We start from the raw sequence: 12,598 nt of genomic DNA, 5'->3' as shown, positions 1-12,598 counted from the left end.
ATTACAGAAAAATAAATTTAAAGTCAAAATATCACTGAAATATCTACACAGCATGCAGGCACAAAACATAAAAAATCCAAAATATTTTTTTCTGTTTCAGTTCACAAAATTATTATGTGTTAGTTAAATTAAATACCTTTATAAAATATTCCAATGTTATTCACCAATATAAAACGGAGAAGACAAATTTGAGGTACATGTGAGTATAAAAAGTCACGGAGGCTACTTTTACTATTTTTCGACCGTGTCGAGAACACGAATATAATTATACATGAATATAAAAGATAGTTGTTGAACTGTCCATAAGTGACGTTGAAAATGTCGATGGTCAATGAAGATGAACGTCAAGCAGTTGAGTCGCTCTGTTGATTAGCGCATTTTGTCAGAAGTCCTCTCTTTCGGAGTAAGTTAGTTAGTAATATTAGTTTACCTCTTTCAATACAAGCGGATTTTGTAAAGTTCCAGTCATTAGTTTAAAAACATAAATGGTTTGATAAACTCTACACAAAAAGATTACAAACATGCTACTCAACGCATATAAACTGCAAAATTCCTACAACAAAAACTACCTTCTCACCGAGACAATACTCATATATCGCACCTAAAATATTCAACGCCCTAGATAATGACATCAAAATATCGACATCAATTACTCAATTTAAAACCGGTGTCCATAAATGTATATCTATCTGAAAAGGGACGACATTTATTTAAGGAACATATGAATCCATAAACCACTAAAAGTTTTCTTTAAGGGAAAAATTAATCTATACCACCATCAAAAGTTTTAATTTTAAAATTACCAACCAGATTAAGTATTTTTTGCATTAATTATTTAAATTGGTTTGACACCACTGAAAGGTTTCATGTACTTTAGGATTGCTTCAGTAGTTGTTGTATATTTTTTTATTTTTTTATAATATAATATTGATTAAATTTTATGATTTTGACTGTCCAACTAGGAAGAATTCCCGTTTCAGGACAGTCAAATTTACAAGTTTCAAGTTATCCTAGACGAATACAGGAATTAAGACTAAATAAAAAAATTTGTCACAATATTGTTAAAAACAATATTGTGACAATATTTATTATTATTTATTATTGGCCGGAGTTCAAACAAGAATCTATAATGCTGAAAAATAATGTATCCATATGTGTCACTGTAACTCGCACATACTTATCAACTGTTAAACATATTTTTACATTTGCTTGCCTATTATTACATACTCTTTTTGATGCTATAGGTATATTATTTTAATAACTTCTTTTATTTTAATAAATTTTAATAATTTTAATTTTAAACATATATATATATATATTTCTATATATACATATAGAAATTAAAATAATATAAAAAGTATACCATTTAAAAGAAAATAAAGAGTATACAGTTTAAGATAGTATGTGAAATACATTAAAATAATATGAAAGAATATATTAAAATATTGAAATATAATAGAATATTTAAAAAATTATAGAATATAAGACATAAAATAAAAAGTAAAGAATTTAAACGAGAAAAAAAAATTTACTTTATGCCTTATATTCTATACATTTTTAAATGTACTATTATATTTCAATCTTTTGATATATTCTTTCAAATTATTTTAATGTATTTCACACACTATCTTAAACTATATCCTCTTTATTTTTTTTTAAAATTTTATACTTTTTATGTTATTTTAATTTCTTTTTATTTAATACTTGATTTATTATTTTTTTGTACTGTATATTTAATCAACCACCATAACACGGGCATGTGCCTAGCTTGGTGGTTTTAACACACCTTAAAACTGTAAAAACCGATAAAAACACTGAATAAAGAAAGAAAAATGTATGTCTAAAAATATTTTTCGGCGTGCTTCTAATGTTTTTAATTTGAGCATTCCTGTTAAAAGAAGATGCATTGAGAAGCAAGAAGCGGATATAGGCAATTCTGTGGCATTTTCCACTCTTTCCTTTCTAATGAGTGCATTATTAGACAATTCAATGTCATTATTTTCACCGCGCACCCGCAAAATAAGCAAAAGGTATTGAACAAGCGCAATTGTGCCTAAACATATTTTTCGGCGTGTTTCTGTGTTGAAATCGAACATTCCTGTTGAGAACAAGATAGAATATAGAAACGGATAGTACTAAACTTTATCATGCATAGATAACTCATATTATGTATAATATGTACATAATATGTATATGTAATAATAGGTAAATACCTTTATTTGAGAATACCGTAGAAGATTCCTGCTGGCCGGGGCTAGTAGGACTATGGAAATTTAAAATTAATTTATGGTGTGAGGCTGAAAGTAGTGAAAATAAGAAATAGTAAAACATAATCAGATATCTTCATAATTTATTTATTGGTGTATAAAAAGTATCAAACATAATAAATCTATATATAGTAAATGAACTAAGAAATATGGCTGTAAACAAAACCCAAGCATTTAATGAAGCTATATTTAGGAATATAAATATTCGCAAAAGTTTGTATTAAATTAATTATGTAGTTGTCAAAACTGTTCAAACGCACAGACAACGCAGTCAAAATTGAAGCTTTATATAAAGTTTATTATGTAATTTATATTAATTACGAGTAAAGTCAACAACATTAAACTATTTAATTTTGAAAAAAATAAATGTTGCCAACAGAACAAAAAATTGTAATTTATAATGACTTTAGTAATTTAAAAGTCGCTTCTTCAGAATACAAAACATAATAAAATAAAATACAATCGTAGACATAAAAAATCTGTAACTGTTTAATTCGAGGATACAAAATGGTCTACTTTTTACTCATATTTTGTTGCTTTTAGTCGTAATAATTTATAAAAATGTTTTTTTTTTTCAATTTAATTTGCAGAGGGTTTTAAGATGTAGGTAGTAAAACTTTAAGATTACAGATAATTTTGAAATATAAGAAGAAATAGTAAAAATTTAATTACAATAGATAAAAAATACAACAAACAAAAATCAAATGGCTACTTTATTGACATTGCTAAACGTTCATCTACTTGATGATGACTAAACGCGTTGTTTCGGCATTGGAACATTTGCGACATACCGTCCTTGATAATTTCCAGGGGGACTGTAGTTGCACACAATAAACACTTTGCCACTCTTGCTTCTCGCGATTCCCACACCCAACTCCTGGCTTCCCTTCCAAACTACCTGAGTGAAATGTCCCGTGACCATGTAGTTGACACTCTCAGTTCCAAACCTGAAGCTTTTGATTTCAGAATACCAGCTGTCTACTGGAGTTTTTCCCTCGACGACGTGGTTAACGTTCGAAGACCAGCAGTAGTAAATGTTCTCTCCATATCCTGAGCCTGTACTATGTACCATCGCACCCTTAGCTACAAGGGTTTTCGCCCAATTTTTGCTAAACGCACATATTTTTTTGCTTAAGACAAGCTTCGGCACGCCGTGTAATTCTCTGTATTTGTTATGTGCTTCCAAACACTTTGTTTCAAATTCTGAGAAACTCATTATTTATTAATAAAACTTCAAACTTTAAGAAAATAACTGAAACAGCAGAAACCCAAACAGTTTAGGGACCAAAAACTTTGTAAACTATTGGATTAGCGTGAAGCCGATATGACAATGGCTGAAAATTTTTGAACGTTATTTTATATAGAAGAGGCGTAATACGAACTACAGAAGATAAGATTTTATCAGGATATGAGTCGATCGGACGTATTGATAATCTGCGATTTAGATATTTTTAGAAAAATAAGTTAGTCACACCTCATGTGACTAACGTGTTAATCTTAATTGTGCTATTGTTAAAAGTGTTACTGGGGATTATATGACGGGTAACGGGTACCGATTCATTATCGGTTGAGTTCAAAGACATTGAGGTTGCTGGTTTAATCCTTTGTTAGCTAAGTCCCCCAACATTTTACAGAAAAAAATCCGTTAATAATGATGGAAGTAGGAGAAATTAAAATATTATCAGTTTATTCACAATCAAGGATTCGTAATGTTTGTCGGTCTGTAAAAAATGATAGATTGGATGAAACAGAACAAAACACTGTATTAAGTTATTTGCTTCATTCACTTTCATACATATATTGTGACTATTTTCGACACGCCCCAACTTGAGTTTTTAGATCGCGTGATTATTGATTGTATGACTTTAACTCCTCCAATCACCCACTTTTACATGTCATATTAAATTTCGTCCTTGCACAATGTTCTGCGTACATACATGTTAAAACCATCTAAACGTCCCTCTCTTAATCTTGTTCATCACGCTAACACCAGTTTGACATTCTTTTCGGATCTCAACATTCAGTTTACTATATTTTCCCTCTACTGATTCCGTATCATGTATATTTGATAATGAACAGGAATTGAGAATGCGATTTTTTAATACGTTTTGGGTATAGAAAAAATGAATATTATTAAATAAATCATTGAATAATTATTTTTTATTTAAATCAATTTAAGTTCAAATTTTACATTCTGTTTTAACACAAAATAATTTTTTAATACCTTTGTTTTAATTCCATTCATCAATTTCAAAGTAAATTGACGCTTCGTCGTAATTTAATGATAAATTATTATAAATAGGTGTGGGTTGAAATGTATTTTTTTTTCATAGGTATCTATAACAGATCAAAAACTTTTGGTGGTATATTTACGATTTTTTGAAAATTGATATTTTATAAACAGTTTTAAAATAAGAGAAATATTTTTTGTTAATATTTGAATTTAAATGAGCAGGACAGAACATGAATTTATGTAATTTATTTTTTAGTACTTATGTAAAAAGGCCACTTAGTAAATGCACAAAACTATAAATTATTAAAATTTCCCTCGTGCCCTATTAATAATTTTAAATAAATTTTTTTTTACAATACAAACTAACTTTATGCATTTTTTTTTTCAGATGGGTGTTAAAATAATTATTAATCGAGACAAAAAACATTTCACTAATGCCAAAAATAGATTTTTATGTACAAGGGAAAATATGTCGCAAAACTTTTTGGTGCAAGATATGTCGAAAAATGTTTTTTGTGCATTCTTTGTCATGACAGCTAGGTGGGTAGGACGTTGGAAATATTTTATTCGAATTGCAATTGGACAGGCTGGGTTCAACTATCATACAGTCTGGAAAACTGATCCACTGTTCAAAAATGCCCATACGCGGACACGAACGGAACACCCTTTTACAGTTGCTGTCGGCTAGATGGGTTACACTAGAAAGGGTTGTTTCCTCAAATCGGTTTTTTGTGTAAGTCGGTTCGTATGTGGAACGAAATACCGAAATCTATTTTTCCTTTTTCATCCTTTTCCGGTGTCTTCAAGTCCCGTATTAATAAATCCCTTACAGCCGTACAGCCCCTACCTAAGCCCGCTTCACAACGCTGCTCAACAGGGTTTAGATATGAGAGACAGGGGCGATCATGTAAGCAGTAACATAAATAAAATAAAAATATTATGTTGCGAGTAGGTGGGTACTACGATTTTTGGATAATTCTAATTCAACGAGTAAATTTAATCTAAAACATTTATTATCCACAAGTGTTGATTTAATAACAAAAAAACGTAAGCAGTACTTAGAATATAATCCTATTAATCATAGCCAAATATTGTGTTATCTATTTTTTAAAGATAAAAGTCTAAAATGCTCGTACTAAATCTATAAAGATAACTTAATTAATAGTATAGTGTGATATGATAATAATGGATTATTAAGCAACTATCCCAGATAAACATAAAAAATGAATGTTAGTACAGTACTTTCAACACTAGTTTGCAATGTTTTCTGTGTATTTCAAATAGGCTCCGATGGAAATTATTATCCTCTTTACGGGGTTAACGTATATAAAATTAAAAAAAATGAGAGCATTGTGAGATTTAACTAATGATAATTTAAAAAATCAATAACCTGAATAATTGTTCAATAAATTTACTCTCTAAACATATGCTATTTTGCCGCTGTGGAACGCAGAAAGGATATACACTACACAACTTTGTCATAGAACTTATTGCTCGTTTCATTGACAATCATATACACTTACTAATACGTTTACACTCACATTTGTAGTGTAATTACGGACTGTCTAACTACTCAGAGTTAGTAAACTGTGGCATTTCGAATTGGAGACTGTTATGAGATCAGGTTTTGTCAGCCTCCGTAGTTGAGGGATAATGCTATCGACAAGCGATCCGCAGGTTGCGGGTTCGAATCCCGGCGTGCGTAAGTAAAATTTGTTTCATAAATTTGTGTTCACATAAGAAAATAAAATAGGGCCGTGGCCATCGTGAGGCTGAAGGAAGTAGTGGAGAAGGAGGTGGGGAAGGGGATAATGGGGAACGACCGGGTTATTCAGATCTTGTCATTAAACGTGGATTCAGACATTTCCATTTAGATTGGTGGGCTTCCACCAGTGTAGTACTTAGAGTCTACAACTCTATTGTATGTACAAATATGTACGAGCAAAATATAGTTATATATAAAAATCTCATGTCACACATGTTTGTGGTCGCACTCCTCCGAAACGGCTCAACCGATTTTTATGAATTTTTTTTTATTTTTTTTTTTATTTTTTTTTTTTTTATAGTGAATACCTCACAAGAGTCCCAACTGCTCCCGTCTGGAGCCAGTGAGACTATGGCATCCCTAATTGGGGGATGTTGTGAGGCTGAAGGTAAGTGGGGAAGGGAAAGAGGAAGGTGGGGAAGTACCTGGCTATTCAGATCTAGTCACTAAACACGGCTAAAGCCATTTGGAGCAACGTTTCAATTCTGAATGGTGGTCTTACACCAGGGCGATACTGGAAGTATCTTCCACTCTGGAACGTGCCGCAAATATACTATATATTATTTTAATTAATTAATTGTGAAATAACACAAATTAATCAAATAAAATTTATTTGCGCATGCCGGGTTCGAACCCGCGACCTTCGGAATGGCAGTCCAATGCGTTACCACTGGACTATGCCGGCCGTCAAATGTATATCTGTTAGGTATGATAATAGGTTCTTAAGTTTATTTCATACCGTTAGGTGATTAGGGTGTCTCTATCCAGATTTTTTTTGCTTTTTTTGGCAAAATAATTTTTGTATTTTTTTATTATTTAGTTTTAAAAAATATCTACAACCCCAAATTTTCATCCTCATTTTTTAGTTGTGATTTTAGTATTTTTGTATGAAAAAATCTAACCGTTGTTCATATTTCAAACGGAACGAAATTATTTACGTTGTTGAATAACAGATGGCGCTGAGTTCGCCTCATCGAATGTTCATCCACATATGCGCAAGTCATTCACGAGAAGCGTCGCGACATTTTGACATTTTATTTAGCATTTGTTATGTATCACAGCGCAGTGCCAGCATAATTTTGTACGAATTATATTAATTTATCTATTTGTGTGCGTGTATTACAATGAACAATGCCAGCAAGACGCAAGGGGGCCCATTTTGGGCCGTCGAACGAATAAAGCAACAAACATGCAAAATAGTAGAGCAGAAAGAACAGACATAAAATCCAACAATATACCAAAAATGTGCGTGTGAGCATGTCGCAATTGAGCAAATCTCAATCTTAAGAGGAACGAGCTGAACGAAATCATTTTTTAAATTTTTTTTATTAAATTTCGGCACGCCATGTTTTTCACATGGAAAATTATGATTGGCATGTTCTCGCGTGGGCTAACCATCGGGCTTATTATTTGTGTTAGCTAAAGACGGACTGACAAAAAATATTGGACATAATTTTTTACAAATCCCTTTCGCTAAAAAAACTTTTGGCCAGAGAAATTTTAGATATTTTGCAACAAGGCTATATAATGCTCTCCCACTAGCCATTAGACTGAACGAATTTTTTTTGAAATACAAAACAGACATCAAGTCTTGGATCATCAGCCAAGACAGATCCATGATCAAAAATTTTATAAAAATCCCTACATAAGTATGTACTCCAACTAGATGCTGATTAACAAATTTATCATTTATTATTATTATTTATTATTTTGTATCTTTTTCACAATGTCATTTAATGTAATGAAATATTTTATGTATCAAAAAATATGTAAACATTAATTCATGTATCAAATACGTCTGTCTTGACACAGGTTTATCCTAGTGAGACAGACATCGAAAAAAAAACCTGTAAAAAAACTTTATATTGATAATAAAAAAAATTGCTATTCGAAATTAATATTTATTTTCTTTATTTCATTTTCCTACTTAATGATAAAAAATATATTGATTTTTTTTTACTTTTAATTTAAGTTTTAAAAGATCGAACAATGATAATGTCCGTTACTCTAGTGAAACAAATTGAATTGAGAAAATGAATGGTTGGTGTTTTTTTGTTTTTATCGGCGGTAATCGTTTTCAGTGCTCCATTCATCTTTCTGCCATAGATCCCATCCCCACACACTTACAATACATACGTTATTTTTTATTTAACAACCGAAATACTCAATATAAATAATTTATATGATAGAACAACGTTAGCCGGGTCAGCTGGTATAGATATATAATATCTTACATACAACATACCGAATTGAATGATTACGAATATTATGCTTTAGCTCTGATAAAGCACTACAGATGCTAAGAAATTAATGTTAATCATTATGTTGGCAAGATTTGATTAGGTTTCCTTATCATTCTAATGCTTGAGAGTACTTATAAGGTATGTTGAATAGTAAACCTACATAATGAAAGCCATATTTCATTTTTATGAAATGGTTGTAATTATTTCAAGGTATTTTCTATTTGAAATCTGCTATCTTTATGATGGGCGTACATATTTGTATCGTTTTTTTTGATAATAATTGCTTGACAATGTATGACGTTCTGTTATTATAGCAATATATAAGATGTGACAAGAGTTTTGTAGGTATTTGGCCTTCTGGATGACGATTACATTTTATCGTATGATTCTTAGATATCCCAATCGGAGATCGCCTGAAGATCTTCAGAGAAACTCAATCAGATGAATTGCTTGCAAACAGTATATTTCTAGCTTGTAATTCGACCATAAATATTCTATTTCATATAAGTACCTAAGCTTAATTTTAGACAAAATAAATTTGAACAAATATAAAACAGAATTAATAGACCAGTTAGATAAGAAAATATAAGAACTCCGATGGTAAACACAATCTTTGGACAAAGACATGGCAAATACAGGCAATTAAAGCATTCAACAGTCTTTCACTCTATACAAAAAGTGAGGAAAACAAAATAAAAAAAACTAAAATTTGGATTAAGAAAACCAAAGTTATATTATAAATATATTTTATACCGTAAAAAATAGAACAAACATATGAAGATAATATGCAGTATAATATTTGCCGTTTTTTGGTATTTGTTTTTTTTTTGTATTTTAATTAACCTCAGTTTTTTTTGTATTTATATTTACTAGTCCATATTATTTATTTTTATTTATTGCGTTGTAAAATAAGAGCCTGTGAAGCACCCAGGAGGCTCACATTGTCAAATAATATTTTGAAATATGTAACGTTTTTGTATCAAATTAAAAATTAATAGATGAAAATTTAAGTGATGTATAAAAAAGCAAATTTTCGAATATTGAAAATAGCACACTGAAAAACTAGAAATGAAATAAACAAAGAAAAAACTATCGATAATTGAATATATTATAATAAAACAAATAAAAAACTTTATTCCACTTAATTTTTATAATTGAATGTTCGAACGGATTAGTTTGTTGTTCGGTTTACACGGAGCAACCAACGCTCTTACTAAAACTACCGAATCCGTTCTAAGCACAGTTATTAATTGAGTTATTCGCAGCGAATACCTTGAAACATAAAGTGATTTTGTCGGTACCATTCAAGAGCAGCAACACAATTGCCCCATGTTATCGAGCAATAATAATAATAAGCACGCGTAAACAGGACATAATGGTGTTTCTCAGTGACCTTTGGCAAAGATATAATAATAAAATACATTACCACTAGTAAACACAAATTTTTGAGTGTTGTTTGGGTTAGCTCTAACTGTGCGATCTCCTCCAATTATGTATCTTTGAACACGTGACCTAAGTAAATTACTAATTAATGTTTGCTTTGAAAATATGGTGTTTTTATGGTTATCAAAAACGTCTATCCAAATAAAAAGGCAGTATTTTTTTATCATTCAATATTGACAAAACCCAAAAAAAATAAGCAAAATTATTCAACATTATGCGAACATTTCCAAAACCGAATGTTTTTATCTCAAATATTACAAATCCATTCAGTAGTTATAAATGATGCTTACCGTTTAAAAAACAATCTGTCACTAAAAAAGAAAAGACTATAGAAGTATTATATATTGTGGTCGTGTCCTGTAAGTCCTGTGCCCTAAGTAAATTTATTTTTAAATTGGAAATTAATTTAAAAAAAAAAACGAATATTTTTTCTTGGATGGTTCAAACAATTTCAATGACATGTCGTAGACAAAAGATAGCCGAGCCTCTGGAAGCCTTCGCACCCTTGTTGGAAAGTTCCAACACGGGGGCGGTGTATGACTCCATAGCCGAGCTGACGTCAACTGAATCTGGAAAATATCAGATTTGACGTAAAAACGGTAAGACTCTACTCGTGTCTATAACGCTCTCCAAACCCCAGCGAATCAGACAAATCCGAGCAAGTCAAACATCTGAGCGATACTATTGACGATCTCTTGCCCCGCTACCCATATGCCGACGTTATGGTTCTGGGGGACTTCGATGTTCATAACGAACCATGTTTGAAGTTCTCTGGATCTACAGACCCAACTGGACGACAGGCAAATCCTTTGCATTTTGCCACGGATTAGAGCAAATGGTTCAGAAGCCTACAGGGATTCTTGATGTCCAGTCTCACCGCTCCAATCTGTTAGACCTATTTCATACTACTGTGCTACACGGATACAGAATTGAGGTCAGAGAGCCTTTAAAATCGTCCAAATACTGCCTGGTAACGTCATTAATCCCTGTTTACTTCAGACCACCAAATGAGATGCTGAAGACAAAAGAAGAGCACTATAGGCCAGCAGATTCGTTTAGTCTGCGGGCACATTTTAATACTTTTCCGTGGTAAGTTGTCTGTTTTCAGACTTCAGATCCTACCGGATTCCTCCAAATGTGCATATGGATGGCTTCATTCAATCTTCTGTTAAAGAAACTGGTGTGGGCTAAAAGACGTGGTTCAGTTAACAATGATCCGAAGCAGTTCGACGAAAAAACGCCGCTTACCGAGTCTACAACACATCTCGAACAAAGGAAAATTGATCAAGTTATAACAAAATGGCAAAGGAAAGCAAGATGACCATAAATAGGTAAGTTTTTAGATTTTCACGGCCAAAAGCATTTTTGTTGTTTGTTTTTGGGGTGTTTTGCCGTGTTGCGCTAACTCCTTCTTTAGCCGACGTTTCGGACAGCGTTGCAGTGTCCATCATCAGGGCAGATGTGTGATCACATCTTCGGATCTACCGGATCTGCCCTGATGATGGACACTGCAACGCTGTCCGAAATGTCGGCTAAAGAAGGAGTTAGCGCAACACGGCATAACACCCCAAAAACAAACAACAAAAATGACCATAAATAGGTCGAAATTCCAGCACGATCTGCAGATCAGCATAAAACTGGCTGCCTGCACGCATGGCAGCAGAGCCAGGCTGGTTCTCGACCCTCGATGAATGGAGTGCTGTACGAAAAAGCTGAGGGTCCGGCATCGGGATACGGGATATTTACGGGGCCTCGATGTTAGTCATAGTAACTTTTAGTAACTAGCGGGTCTGACGGAATATCTGCCCTGGTATTGCAGAAGTGCGCTGCAGAAATAGCTCCAATTTCGAAGAAGCTTTTCAAAATATCTCTGAAGGCTCTGAATAAAAATATTAAGATCACCGTCAAAGCGGCGATAATTTCACGTATGTGACGCGTGTTTGGGGGTGGTGCCTGGAACATTACGGTGAGACCCAAACGGTTGCACTGAACATTTCCAAGGCCTTTGACTGGGTTGATACCGAGTACTTGACAACAAACTGACTTATTACTGACTACCCGCATTCTCGTGTACTTGAGACTACCAACTTTTCCTTATCTTAACAGGAGGATTGCAATCTTTGGAGCACGGGTGTCAGGTAGGTATGCTGTCCTTGTTCTACCGGTAACACAATGGAAGATGCTCCGAGGAACTAGCATCATTGATCCCTTCGGCACCGGTGCATAATCAGGAAACACGCCGAACGCGCGCCTAACATATGTACACGGTTGTCATTTGTCACATGAAAACGGGTCGCTTGTACAACTCGTTCATGAGTTCAACAGTTTGGCTGTGGAACGATTTGCCAGTCTCTGTGTTTCCTCCCTCCTACAATACCGATCTTTAATGGGGAAATTATTTTCTTCAGGGCCTCCTGTATGAAGTTAATGTAATGCTTACTTAACTTTGAAAGATTTTAGAGCATTCTAGATTATTTTCAATGCCAATCTTAAGAAATTTAAGAATATGTGTTTATTTTTAAGATATTTTTATTAATTTTGCGGAACCTCGCGTCAAACATCGCGTCAATAGATTACCACGATTCTGTTTCAATTATCTCTTGTTTTTAATACTTGAATCAATTTGCTCAGCAGAAAGGAAATTGAT

The 12,598-nt window shown here is 32.6% G+C and overlaps 2 protein-coding genes across 2 annotated transcripts in view; both read right to left on the bottom strand.

The window, feature by feature from the left end:
* Window positions 1–12,598, bottom strand: part of LOC149411578 (serine/threonine-protein kinase 32A) — a 465,118-nt gene that overhangs the window by 332,837 nt on the left and 119,683 nt on the right. The window lies entirely within an intron of this gene.
* Window positions 3,019–3,483, bottom strand: LOC149411580 (Golgi-associated plant pathogenesis-related protein 1-like). Its single transcript, XM_089646687.1, has one exon. The coding sequence runs from the start codon at window positions 3,481–3,483 to the stop codon at window positions 3,019–3,021; it is 465 nt and encodes a 154-aa protein (XP_089502813.1).

The sequence above is a fragment of the Hesperophylax consimilis genome, chromosome 25 (genome assembly GCF_061612785.1).
Source record: "Hesperophylax consimilis isolate HC1 chromosome 25, BYU_Hcon_1.0, whole genome shotgun sequence".
NCBI lineage: Eukaryota > Metazoa > Arthropoda > Insecta > Trichoptera > Limnephilidae > Hesperophylax > Hesperophylax consimilis.
Note: the sequence above shows the minus strand (reverse complement) of the source record. Positions and strands in the feature narration are given on the sequence as shown.

Coding starts and splice junctions, on each gene's coding strand:
- LOC149411580 (XM_089646687.1), bottom strand. CDS start 3,483: ATGAGTTTCTCAGAATTTGAAACAAAGTGTTTGGAAGCACATAACAAA.